General features: G+C 36.9%; 1 protein-coding gene across 1 annotated transcript in view; it reads left to right on the top strand.

The window, feature by feature from the left end:
* The first annotated feature begins 330 nt into the window (after window positions 1-330).
* Window positions 331-14,986, top strand: part of LOC140151068 (glutamate--cysteine ligase catalytic subunit-like) — a 47,822-nt gene continuing 33,166 nt past the window's right edge. The window contains exons 1-2 of the mRNA XM_072173267.1: window positions 331-592; window positions 2,791-2,960. Of these exons, the coding sequence (XP_072029368.1) occupies window positions 2,811-2,960 (150 nt within the window). The 5' untranslated portion in view covers window positions 331-592; window positions 2,791-2,810. The remainder of the gene's footprint in view (window positions 593-2,790; window positions 2,961-14,986) is intronic.

Below are 14,986 nucleotides of genomic sequence, written 5' to 3' on the forward strand. Positions count from 1 at the left end.
CTTTACGGTGCTACCCCCTGGAAATCAAGCTGATGAGAAATCTCATACACTAATACTATTTCTGGACGAAGTAATTGCAACCAAGGTCACTATAATGTCTCTAACTATTTTTTATTCTGACAGGGTAGTGCTACAAAAATACTAATATTTTAATTGAATATCAAAGAATTTGAATCATTCTATATCATTATTTTCAGCAGAAAAACTTTGCATCACTTCTATGTGTATTCTATGTCATATTTTGATGTATTTTTGATTGAAAATACCAGCATTCTTCAAACGGATAAAAATAATATTTATCACGCGTGAACAGAGTTTTGTAAACACACATTACACAATGACAGGCTAAATAAGAAATCCCTGGTGTGTGTTGAAATTATAAATCAAGAAGAAATCTGCTTAGTCATTCATGTTTGGTAAATACTCTTGACTACATATGAGGCAGGCAGGTTGGGTTTTTATGTGATGTAGTAAACATCTATAGCTTGATGTTTGTGTGACAGTACTGCATTCATTGGTTGTTGTTGCTGGAACTGGAACTTTATTAAATTTGAAGCTGAGCTGATTCCAGTCAGTGCATGAGTGACGTGAGGTAAGCTTACAATGTACTAGTAGTATACTGTACTCAACAAAATATTCATTTTACATGTACATGATCGTGTTCTGGGTTGGAACTGTTGGATTCAAAATCTTCATGGCAAACTGGACAATAGAAGCACACATGGTACCAATTAAATCTATAATTGGGGACCTTCACCATTGACCTTCAAAACAGCTCTCAAATCCGACCCTGCAATTCACATCAATTAGACCACTCTCTCCGACCTCCAGTTAAAACTCTTTTTGGAGTATTTAGGAGGAAGCACTACCAAGTTAAGTACCAAGTACCATCCTTCTGATACTTGAGTGTACGTGGTTGGACAACAGGAACAGTTTTGACAGGTCTGGTCTTTTGTCTACCACTCTGTTTGCAAACAGACAAGGATGTCAAAATTGTTATCTTCGCTGAATAGCAAAGTATATAAAACAGCATTTAGTTAGTTCTAGTTCGCAACGCAAACTAAAAATCCGGGCAAAACTAGTGGGGATTATGCACTTTCAGTTTCCCACGCGTTTGAACGGGAATTATATTAGATTGCGTACTTTTTTCGATGTCTAGTGACAAATTTCTTCAATATTTTGAGAAAATGATGTCAAATTTTCTATTCTATATTGTTTGGTAATAATTATCTCTTTTGCCAATAGTATGTTTAAAGTTGTAATTTTGTGTTTTTGATCGCAAAGATCGGATATTTTCGCTTCGATTCAATTCTGAACCCTTCGCAAGGGTGCCGATTTCGCAGAACTTTGACGATAATTTTGCCTTTTGGACACTAAAATGCATTCGATCCTTAATTTTGTTTCAACCGAGCCTTAAAGGTTGGTACCACTTTTATATACATTGATGAAATTTTAAAGATTTTTTTCAAGTTTCTAACCGCGCAAATCTTTAAGTGTGTATTTACCATTGACATCCAAAATGGCGTAAGCCAGTCCTTATACAAAGGTACGGTGTATATAGGACTGGCAAGCGAGTCTAGGCAAAACAGACGTGTCACATGACATTTACGTTATTGATTCTGCCCGATTTAAGTTTGCACAGAAGAACCATCTCATTTTTGGTACCCCGATTTGGATTTTGTCCTAATTAATTTTTATTTATTCTGGATAAATAATGGAGTATTAATTACAATTTTAAGCATTAGGAGTTTAGGTAAGAAATACAAGAACTTGTACAATTTAATAATTATGACAAACATAGAAATATTTAAGCTATAATAGGAGCCTCAAATATTTTTTAATGCAAACTTTTAATTGAATTTGAAATCATGAAATTGCATTGTTACTTGCTAGGCGCAGCACCCACGCCGAACTGCGCTTTGTGTTTTGTGTGAATGACGCGTGCTTTTGTGAATTTACGCGTGCGTAAGTTGGAACTTTATTGACTCGCGCAGTAACAAAAAAACAAATAATTCCCGCCTATTAAAAGCTGATCATAGTATACGCTGGTATAGGTTCCCTGACATACTAGTTTAGTACGACACTGATTGCGAAGTATAACCAGGGCTGTCAACTTATTGGAATTGCTTGGCGTGAGACACTGTCGAACAGAGGCGTACCGGGACGTAATTTTTATTTGCAACCTACTATGTTAATTTTGACCAATGATCATTTGAGCCACGGGCCCACGGCGCTCAAGAATCTAAAAAGTGGGGAGGGGGGGTGTAGGGACAACATATAATTTTTACAATGCGTGAGATTTTACTCATTTGAATTGAAAGCTTTATATGTGAGATTTATGACCTAGACGTGAGATTATACTACCTGGAGTGAGACCGTGAGAAAGTGGGTAATGCATGAGAGTTGTATCAGGCAAAATATTTAATTCTCGATCATGAGAGGACACACCTTCTGCGCACTGTTTTGTCAGCGTACATGTACTTTTTGTGGAATATTTCCATTTTGTGCGATTTTTACAACCTATGCATGCATAACATTTACTGCCTTGGAATGAGATTTTACTACCTTGGCATGAGATTTAATACCTTGGTGTGACTGAGAACTTAGTCTAAAAACAATAAAATTAACCAATTTCATAATTATAAGATTTTACATTATTTGCAAGTTTCCCACCACTTGAAATCGAGGCTGGTCCTCATACACCAGAAAAAAACGAGAATTCTAACCACAAAGCCATGCTCTTTGTATAAACACCTGTACATCTCTAACACATATTTTATCAAATTGCAGCCCATTTTATGTAAGTAATTATGGGACTCTTATCAGAAGGATCACCATTGGAGTGGGAAGAGACTAAGAAATATGCTGAACATGTGAGGGAGCATGGAATCCAACAATTCATCAATCTCTACCACAAGCTTAGAGACAGACCATGTGATATGCTCAAGTTTGGAGATGAGGTAATTATAACACTTTTAAGTTTAAAAAACAATATTGTAACAGTTCCACAAAAAATTGATTATTTCCCACAAAATGTTTAGAGGTTAATGACTGTGCATCAGTTCTTTTGAGGGTATTGTGAAATATCTAAACATTGTGCTTTGGAACCAAGGAATATTCCGAGGTCCAAAGCACAATGTTTAGATATTTCACAATACCCGAAAAATAACTGATGCAAAGTCATTAACCTCATTCCAGGGGTTCAAATTCGCAATCAATTGCGGGAACCTGTTTAGGTTCTCGCAAAGGCTCTTGCGAGAACCTTCGCATCTCATCAAAACCAGGCTTCTGATTCCTGCAAAATATTGAGAAAAATAGGTAACCTTAATTTTTGTGCAGTTTTTCTGACAGACAATGCATGTTGCTTTCACTACCCTTTCACAACAATGCTCAAACTTAAAACTAGTTCTAAGTTCATCTGACCAATCGCCACTGTTGCCTTTGTCACCGATTTAATTTTTGCCTTGGAACAAGGGATAGATTAACTACCAGAGCAATAATTTATGAATACAATTAATATATCTCCCTGCACTATCATATTTCTGCTGCAGAAAGGTAAAATATAACACAACATGCGATCTGAGACTTGGAAGCTTACGAGAACCAATTTTGGTTCTCCTAGTTGTAATCAAGCGAGAACCTTCAGGAGAACCGGTTCTCGGGTTCTCCTCGAATTTGAAACCCTGCATTCATAACCGTCACTTTTCATTTTTTAAATTCAATTTGCGTCACATTTTCTTCTTTTAATTTGAAAACAGAACCCAATTTTAACTTTATTGTCTCGCCTGAACTTTGTTCAGGATGGGACTTAGTAATCACTATTTCTGTCTGTCTGTCCGTGTGTGTGGATGTGTGGATGTATGTGTGTCCGTCCGGAGCTGTATCTGGGGAACCGTAAGACTTACTGGCGACGCTACTTGGTGGGAGGAAGGGTATCCAAGTTTGCTCCAGAACCGTATAAGCCGGTGAAAAATATGCAAATTAATATAGCTAATTTGCATAATTTATGTGAAAATCAGCGCAAATTGATAGCGGAGTTTGTGGACAGACTATCTCAAGATCCGTCGGGTGCATGGTAACGAAACCTGGTGACAGGAATGATACACACCTGCTGATCACCTGATTAGTTTTTCGGCGAAAAGTATGCGCATTTAGTTCTTAATTTGCATAATTTATGCGGAACGATTCTACAAATATGGTTGGAAATCTGAAGAAATCCGCCTTATGGAGTTGTATCTGGGGATCCGTAAGATCCATAAGCCCTATGATGATGAAACGTGGTAGGGGGTAGTATGACCAGAGGATCTCAACCCGATTTGATTTTCAGTGCAAAATATGGTAATTAAGTACCTAATGTGCATAATTTATGCATAAAATGCAAAAACCTATTTTCTCGGAGACTAGGGGTCGCACGTTCTTCAAACTTGGTGGGTGGGTGCATCTTCACCCCAGACAGAACAAGTTTGTATTGGTTAGTGCGTCAAGGTCACCCGAGGTCATCCAGGGGTCATCTGAGGTCAAATGACTAAAAACTGTCGTATGGGCACGAAACTTGGTGGGTACGGTCAACATAACGTGGTAGGGGGTAGTATGACCAGAGGATCTCAACCCGATTTGATTTTCAGCGCAAAATATGGTAATTAAGTACCTCAGTTGCATAATTTATGCGTATTTGATGCGTATCAAGCAAAAACCCTTGTGAACAGCTTATCTGGAGATCCGTATGGGGTACAGTGACGTAACTTGGTGAGGAGTAGTGGGGCCAGAGGTTCTTGACCTGATTAGATTTTGAGCGTAAAATATGGTAATTAAGTACCTAATTTGCATAATATATGCGTAATAAGCAAAATACCTTATGAACAGATTATCTGGAGATCCGTATGGGGTACAGTGACGTTACTTGGTGGGGAGTTGCGTGGCCAGTGGTACTCGACCTGATTAGATTTTCAGCGCAACATACTTTATCCAATTTCGTGAGGTCAAAGGTCACATACAAGGTCAAAGGTCAACTGAGGTCACCAAATCTTTTAATAACTAATTTTCAACTGTGCATCACATATCCAACTAACAGCTTGATCGATCATGTAATTAAGGAAATATGACGACTTTAAGATAGTCGCTTTCCATGTAAAGTATAGCAAAGTAGCACTTTCAATGAGTGATAACTCGTAAGGAAGCATCTTTCTGTTTTGATTTATTTCATGAAATAGTTCTTTGGTATTGCCAAATTTGATTTTTCAGCGCAACATACTTTATCCAATTTCGTGAGGTCAAAGGTCACATACAAGGTCAAAGGTCAACTGAGGTCACCAAATCTTTTAATAATTAATTTTCAACTGTGCATCACATATCCAAATAACAGCTTGATCGGTCATGTAATTAAGGCAATATGACGACTTAAAGATAGTCGCTTTCCCATGTAAAGTATAGCAAAGTAGCACTTTCAATGAGTGATAACTCGTAAAGGAAGCATCTTTCTGTTTTGATTTATTTGATGAAATAGTTCTTTGGTATTGCCAATTTGATTTTTCAGCGCAACATACTTTATCCAATTTTGTGAGGTCAAAGGTCACATACAAGGTCAAAGGTCAACTGAGGTCACCAAATCTTTTAATAATTAATTTTCAACTGTGTATCACATATCCAAATAACAGCTTGATCGGTCATGTAATTAACGAAATATGACGACTTTCAGATAGTCGCTTTCCATGTAAACTATAGCAAAGTAGCACTTTCAATGAGTGATAACTCGTAAAGGAAGCATCTTTCTGTTTTGATTTATTACTTTGATGAAATAGTTGTTTGGTTTTGCCAAATTTTTGGAAGGTCATCCGGGGTCATCTGAGGTCAAGTTATTAAAAACTGTCGTATGGGCATGAAACTTGGTGGGTACAGTCAACATTTAAAGCCAAATTTTTGGAAGGTCATTTTGGGGTCACCAGGGGTCATCTGAGGTCAAATTAGTGAAAACTGTCGTATGGGCATGAAACTTGGTGGGTACAGTCAACATTTAAAGCCAAATTTTTGAAGGTCATTTTGAGGTTACCAGGGGTCATCTGAGGTCAAATTAGTAAAACTGTCGGATGGGCATTAAACTTAGTGGGTACACAGTCAACATTTAAAGTCAAATTTTTGGAAGGTCATTTTGGGGTCACCAGGGGTCATCTGAGGTCATAATTAGTAAAAACTGTCGTATGGGCATGAAACTTGGTGGGTACAGTCAATATTTAAAACCAAATATTTGGAAGGTAATTTCGGAGTCACCAGGGGTCAACTGAGGTCAAATTAGTAAAAACTGTTGTATGGGCATGAAACTTGATGGGTACAGTCATCATTTATAGCCAAATTTTTGGAAGGTCATTTCGAGGCCACCAGTGGTCATCTGAGGTCAAATTAGTAAAAACTCGTATGGGCATGAAACTTAGCACGAGGGGTACAGTCAACATTTAGAGCCAAAATTTTAGAAGGTCATTTCAGGGCCACCTGGGGTCATATGAGGTCATATTAGTAAAAACTGTTGCATGGGCATGAAACTTGGTGGGTACAGTACAGTTACCATCAGCCAGATAATCGTGCCCAGCCGATAACCGCCAAATTCATTTACCTCTCTACCAACAGTTATCGCAAAAGCAGGCGGTCACAAAAGCAGGCGGTCACAAAAGCAGGCGAGACTCGTGGTTCGAGAACCGCCTTGTCTGTCATTTTCCCTGTAAAAAATCGAATAGCCCATTCAGGAAATACCGCTAGCGACCAATCACACTAGCACGCAATCATGCGATGTCCAAATACATTTCATGTTTTTGACACCCTAAACACAATATGCACGTATCGTGCCTACCCACGAAAAACTAACCTTTTTACGCGTTTTTATTATCGCGGATGGTGTACAGGCCACAATGGGAGTGACCCCCGGTCATTGTATATTTTAAAACTAGAAAATTAAGGTTGATGTTTTTGCTCATCAAAATTAGTGCACAACAACATAATACATGGGTGCTCTTAGAATTTTGAAGCCAAAACCCAATCATTCAAGAACATACTGTAACTTTAAATTGTTATTTTAACCATAGACTGTAGAAATATGTTTTTACATACAGTTAATTCTTCTATGTTGTTATTTCAGATTGCCCACTCGTGAAATCATAGACAGTAGAGAGAATTTCTTCTCTCTATTGTGGTGAAATTCATGAAAATAATATTCTTGTGAAAATAACCACTTGCCCAGCAAACACAAAACATTTTACAAAAAATGTTTATATGTCTGGTTATGTTAGGGTATAAATAATTGCATTCTGAAAACATTAGTGAAAGCTTACTGGGAAACATTAAACTTAAATTTCAACATATTCTGCCAAAATGTTTGCCAAAAAACATGCAATATTAACATTTTGACAGCATTTTTATAATGTTGTTGAACTTGTTGTTGTGTTTTTCATTATAAAAGATTTTAAAATGTTTTGACATTTTAAAATGTTTTGACCAAAACCAAATCACCTTTACACATTTATATAGTGTTTTTGAAAACATTTTTGTGTTTGCTGTCTAAGGACAGATGACAAATACATATATGTATATCAGATCTGATAATTTTCATCAAAACTGCTGTTTTGTGTCAATGATTTAAATGCAAAACTTGCTGTTTTGTCAAAATTAATATTATTTCATTGGTCTAGTGATGTACCACATTGTGACATTTTTGATAAAAATTCCTTTAAAAAGGAACAGGGCGAGCAAATGAGGAAGTGTCAAGATAAAGGTGTAGTAATTTTATTGTTTGAACTGTTTCTATAATTCGCATCGATCATAATTATCTTGATGAGACTGTACAGTGTATGGACAGTGTAGCCTATACATATACATGTATGTATGTATATCAGATCTGATAATTTTCATCAAAACTGCTGTTTTGTGTCAATGATTTAAATGCAAAACTTGCTGTTTTGTCAAAATTAATATTATTTCATTGGTCTAGTGATGTACCACATTGTGACATTCTTGAAAAAAAGTGAACCAATCCCACAAAAAGCAAGTTGGATTGGTAGTTGTTGCTAGTTTGAGCATGTCTAATGCAATTTTTTTGTTCAAAGCAGTGTGTTGTATTTGACCCAGAGAAGATTTTTTTTTATTACCATGCACCAGTACATCAGTGGACAGAGAGATCAATAACACCAAATTTATGATGTCAATTGATAAAGCAAAAAAAGTAAACGAAAGAAAACATTTCATAAACTATCTGTACTACACCCATCAAATGTGTGATATGGCTATGCCCACCACCACACCCTTGACAGTCCCACAGATTTGTTGTGTGTATTCAAAATAAAGGAATGATTTGCGAAGACAAAAACAATGTGCTTGTTTGCACGAAGGCTTGGTTTTGTTGATCATGATAAGTTGAGTGTGCAAAGGTTTCAAAACCTTTCTTAGTCCCAGTTTTTAGTGTTTTTGTCTTGCCTGAACTATGCGGGAGAGACTTGGTGACTATGGTGTGTGTGTGTCGGGGGGGGGTGTGTGTATGTAAAAGCTTGTGGACGTGTTATCTTGAGAACCGGTAAAGTGCTATGATTAAACTTGGTGCAATTTGGTGTGTCTGATGTACTCCGAGTCTCTGAGGTCCCACAAACAATACTGTGCAAACGTCACAATCTGATCCTTTTTAGTTACAAATGCACTCAATATTAAAGGCTATCTTAATTTTAAAGCTGTGCCCAAGTTGAAAACCTAATGCAGAATGCAGGGTTTTTTTTAGGATTTTTTTTTTAACTTAATTTTTTTTTGTCTGTTGGACAAGCTTTTTGACAAGAATAGATCACCTTTCATCTCTCAAGGAGGTTTCACTGTGGTCAAGATGAAGACTTTGATTGAGATTTAGGCTATTTTCACATAGACAATATCTGACACAAGATTTTTGTGGGTTGAATTTGGAAAAAATAAAACCGAGGAAAAAGAAGGAAATTTGTTCAATCCAGCAGGAATAATGTGCAAAACAATTTTATTAATGTGGGGGGGGGGGGGACTTTGAGACAAACTATTAAATTAAGATGGGCTAAGCCTCCTATTTTTTTTTTTTTGCTACATGGACACCATACCAAACAGTAGTTGCCTTGTATTATTTTTTTGGCTTTTTTGTGTATTGTAAATTTTAAAGGAAATACTTGGTCAGTAATTTTCCATTTGACCGAGTTCAGTATCCATAAATTAAATTGTTGGTCACTTGTGAGATTGAACAAGTTGAAAGTGGCAAAGAACACCATGAGATTTGATTTGGCATAGCTTAAATTGTTATATAAATTTTACAAAATGCAATATTCTTCATACAGGTATGCGCACTTCCACCTATCAAACTTGACAAGAGGAAACAATTTGTGCTATAATGTAACCTAGATTTGGATATAATTATACAATCATTATTTTGCCTTAAATTATTTGAAGTACAAAATATGTTTTTGTTTGTTTATATTTGTTTGTTTGTTAGTTTTTATTCATGAATGATTGCTTTTTTTTTCCCTTTGTTTTTGTTTGGTTTAGTATTCAGGTAGTCTGCTGCTTGATTGATCATGGTTGTCCAAAAATGATCTCCGATTGGCCAATGGAATCCATAATTCATGACCTAATTCAATTACCCAAGCTTATCGAATCCCTACACAAACACACAGTCATGGTCATCTTAAAATGACAAAATGCATGTAATATATAAGAATTGTAATTTCAAGCTATAATTCTGAAGAAGTAAAGCTAATTTACATTGCAAGAGATAAACCTCTGGCACTATTTTAGTCATAGACATTATTCAAAACAAAGCTGACTTTGCTTCATACATTTAGTTATAAACACTAACTCATAACACAGCTATCACATGATGCGGCATGACTCTGCATAATATACATTAATGTTCACTTCGTGTACACATGCAGACATGCATCCTGATAGCATTCTTGATGTCACTACAAATCCCAAGATGACAAGCGGTATCATCCAAGTGGGACACGGGCCTACGGGGTGTGGAGGGATGGGAGCAATTTACTAATCACATTGAAATTTGTTTACAAATTCCAGACAAATCACATTGGAAATGGCAGGTACCCCTTCAATCAGGTGCCCATATCGAATGACCTGCACTATGCCACCACTCTCCTCCCCCCTCCTGCAAACTGAGAATTTTGGTACCAGTGCGACATTTCAAGTGTTTTATGGACTCCAATGTGTCTTGGTCTTATATATCTAGCTTGGGTATTAAAACGTGTGGCATTTTGTGGAACTTTTTTAAATGAACATGTATAATTATCCCTCCAATTGAATGAAATGAAACTCACAAGCAGGGAGTGTAGTCAAATTTAAAATCCATATACCCCCTTTCACCACAGATGAATAAATAGGGTATTTCGGTTGAATTCCATACACCCCCATGGAAGACATGACCTTAATCTTCCCAACAAGGGGTGTAAATAATGTCAAACAGGGTTACACATTCAGGTAACCCCATCTGAAATTCACACTCACTGTGGGGAAGATTAAGGTCATGTCTTCCATGGGGGTGTATGGATTTCAACCGGAATACCCTATTTATTCATCTGTGGTGAAAAGAACTTAAAAATCAGACCATCCTTTTACCAAGAGAACAACATTTATGCCACCTTATGTTTTGCTATGATTGAATCAAGAGGCCTACCTGTTTACACACAATCAATGAAATGTAACCAAGCATAGGATACTTCCAGAGTATGACAGTGCAAAACGTGCATTTGTCACATTTTTTTGTGAGATAACATGGGTGCAGATAAGGAGATAAGACATGTCAGGCAAAACTAGGGCAGTGTCACTGATTTTGTTTTTCGTATTAACAATAATAGCAAGTGAGCAAATTGAACATTCATCTTGCTTTCAATATCCGATGAGGGGTATGGTCCAATCATATTACGCAAATACAAATTTAACCTCACATTTCTCTTCTTTTTAACTTTTAAAAATTACACATTTTTGCACAATTGTTCCAGGAATATTATTCAGGGGGCAACAGGCATTCCATTCAATTTGCTCTGTGGATTTTACACCAACCTCCACTCCCTCCCCTGTAAAAAGAAATCTACACTTGTTCATTTCCATGGCTTGAAAAAGTGAGGAATTTGGGAAGCTCCTTCCCAGGAAATGTCTGGGGGAAATGTTGGTGTTTGGAGGTAAATTCTGGTATTTGGACTTTGGAGGGAAATTGTTTCTTTTTTGTATATATATAAAAACATGCTATAAATTGAGGGAATTTTAGCTTGCTTCCCAGGAAATTAACATTTTTCAAACCCAGTTTATTTCTATCCCATAGGCCTACATTTTTGCTTGATTGTTTCAGTGTTTCAGTATCTACTGCAATTATTGATAAAAGCTAACAAAATCATCCATTTTCCTTGATGAATGTTATTGTTATTGTCTCGCCTGATAAGGCGCAGGAGACTATATAATCACTTTTCCGTATGTGTGTATGTAGGGGGGTGTGTGGGGGGTGTGTATGTGACAAATTTGGTTAAAGTTTTGGTTAAAGTTTGCCTTCCGCCTATTTTCTCGGAGATTAGGAGTCGCACGTTCCTCAAACTTGACCCGAGACAGAACCGGTTTGTATTGGTTAGTGGGTCAAGGTCACTGAGGTCATCTAGGGGTCATCTGAGGTCAAATTAGTAAAAACTGTCGTATGGCCATGAAACTTGGTGGGGGGACTTTGAGACAAACTATTAAATTAAGATGGGCTAAGCCTCCCTATTTTTTTTTGCTACATGGACACCATACCAAACAGTAGTTGCCTTGTATTATTTTTTTGGCTTTTTTGTGTATTGTAAATTTTAAAGGAAATACTTGGTCAGTAATTTTCCATTTGACCGAGTTCAGTATCCATAAATTAAATTGTTGGTCACTTGTGAGATTGAACAAGTTGAAAGTGGCAAAGAACACCATGAGATTTGATTTGGCATAGCTTAAATTGTTATATAAATTTTACAAAATGCAATATTCTTCATACAGGTATGCGCACTTCCACCTATCAAACTTGACAAGAGGAAACAATTTGTGCTATAATGTAACCTAGATTTGGATATAATTATACAATCATTATTTTGCCTTAAATTATTTGAAGTACAAAATATGTTTTTGTTTGTTTATATTTGTTTGTTTGTTAGTTTTTATTCATGAATGATTGCTTTTTTTGTCCCTTTGTTTTTGTTTGGTTTAGTATTCAGGTAGTCTGCTGCTTGATTGATCATGGTTGTCCAAAAATGATCTCCGATTGGCCAATGGAATCCATAATTCATGACCTAATTCAATTACCCAAGCTTATCGAATCCCTACACAAACACACAGTCATGGTCATCTTAAAATGACAAAATGCATGTAATATATAAGAATTGTAATTTCAAGCTATAATTCTGAAGAAGTAAAGCTAATTTACATTGCAAGAGATAAACCTCTGGCACTATTTTAGTCATAGACATTACTCAAAACAAAGCTGACTTTGCTTCATACATTTAGTTATAAACACTAACTCATAACACAGCTATCACATGATGCGGCATGACTCTGCATAATATACATTAATGTTCACTTCGGTGTACACATGCAGACATGCATCCTGATAGCATTCTTGATGTCACTACAAATCCCAAGATGACAAGCGGTATCATCCAAGTGGGACACGGGCCTACGGGGTGTGGAGGGATGGGAGCAATTTACTAATCACATTGAAATTTGTTTACAAATTCCAGACAAATCACATTGGAAATGGCAGGTACCCCTTCAATCAGGTGCCCATATCGAATGACCTGCACTATGCCACCACTCTCCTCCCCCCTCCTGCAAACTGAGAATTTTGGTACCAGTGCGACATTTCAAGTGTTTTATGGACTCCAATGTGTCTTGGTCTTATATATCTAGCTTGGGTATTAAAACGTGTGGCATTTTGTGGAACTTTTTTAAATGAACATGTATAATTATCCCTCCAATTGAATGAAATGAAACTCACAAGCAGGGAGTGTAGTCAAATTTAAAATCCATATGCCCCCTTTCACCACAGATGAATAAATAGGGTATTTCGGTTGAATTCCATACACCCCCATGGAAGACATGACCTTAATCTTCCCAACAAGGGGTGTAAATAATGTCAAACAGGGTTACACATTCAGGTAACCCCATCTGAAATTCACACTCACTGTGGGGAAGATTAAGGTCATGTCTTCCATGGGGGTGTATGGATTTCAACCGGAATACCCTATTTATTCATCTGTGGTGAAAAGAACTTAAAAATCAGACCATCCTTTTACCAAGAGAACAACATTTATGCCACCTTATGTTTTGCTATGATTGAATCAAGAGGCCTACCTGTTTACACACAATCAATGAAATGTAACCAAGCATAGGGATACTTCCAGAGTATGACAGTGCAAAACGTGCATTTGTCACATTTTTGTGAGATAACATGGGTGCAGATAAGGAGATAAGACATGTCAGGCAAAACTAGGGCAGTGTCACTGATTTTGTTTTTCGTATTAACAATAATAGCAAGTGAGCAAATTGAACATTCATCTTGCTTTCAATATCCGATGAGGGGTATGGTCCAATCATATTACATAAATACAAATTTAACCTCACATTTCTCTTCTTTTTAACTTTTAAAAATTACACATTTTTGCACAATTGTTCCAGGAATATTATTCAGGGGGCAACAGGCATTCCATTCAATTTGCTCTGTGGATTTTACACCAACCTCCACTCCCTCCCCCTGTAAAAAAGAAATCTACACTTGTTCATTTCCATGGCTTGAAAAAGTGAGGAATTTGGGAAGCTCCTTCCCAGGAAATGTCTGGGGGAAATGTTGGTGTTTGGAGGTAAATTCTGGTATTTGGACTTTGGAGGGAAATTGTTTCTTTTTTGTATATATATAAAAACATGCTATAAATTGAGGGAATTTTAGCTTGCTTCCCAGGAAATTAACATTTTTTCAAACCCAGTTTATTTCTATCCCATAGGCCTACATTTTTGCTTGATTGTTTCAGTGTTTCAGTATCTACTGCAATTATTGATAAAAGCTAACAAAATCATCCATTTTCCTTGATGAATGTTATTGTTATTGTCTCGCCTGATAAGGCGCAGGAGACTATATAATCACTTTTCCGTATGTGTGTATGTAGGGGGGGGGGTGTGTGGGGGTGTGTATGTGACAAATTTGGTTAAAGTTTTGGTTAAAGTTTGCCTTCCGCCTATTTTCTCGGAGATTAGAGTCGACGTTCCTCAAACTTGACCCGAGACAGAACCGGTTTGTATTGGTTAGTGGGTCAAGGTCACTGAGGTCATCTAGGGGTCATCTGAGGTCAAATTAGTAAAAACTGTCGTATGGCCATGAAACTTGGTGGGTGCAGTCAATATTTAAAGCCAAATTTTTGTAAGGTCATTTCAAGGTCACCAGGGGTCATCTGAGGTCAAATTAGTAAAAACTGTCGTATGGGCATGAAACTTGGAGGGTACAGTCAACATTTAAAGCCAAATTTTTGGAAGGTCATTTCAAGGTCACCAGAGGTCATCTGAGGTCACAGTAGTAAAAACCGTTGTATGGGCATGAAACTTGGTGGGTACAGTCAACATTTAAAGCCATTTTTTGGAAGGTAATTTCAAGGTCACCAGAGGTCATCTGAGGTCAAATTAGTAAAAACTGTCATATGGCCATGAAACTTGGTGGGTACAATCAACATCTAAAGCCAAATTTTTAGAAGGTCATTTCAGGGTCAGCAGGGGTCATCTGAGGTCAAATTAGTAAAAACTGTTGTATGGGCACTTGATGCAGGAATTCCAAATAATTATAATTAACATTCACTTTTTCCATATTGCCAATAACACTTCCATCACAAGGTTCATCGCATAAGCAGGCAATTACAAAAGCAAGTGGTTGCGAAAGCAGGCGAGACTCGTGGTTCGAGAACCGCCTTGTTTTTATGACTCTGCACTTGACTGGTAAAAA

The sequence above is a fragment of the Amphiura filiformis genome, chromosome 4 (genome assembly GCF_039555335.1).
Source record: "Amphiura filiformis chromosome 4, Afil_fr2py, whole genome shotgun sequence".
Classification (NCBI taxonomy): Eukaryota; Metazoa; Echinodermata; class Ophiuroidea; order Amphilepidida; family Amphiuridae; genus Amphiura; species Amphiura filiformis.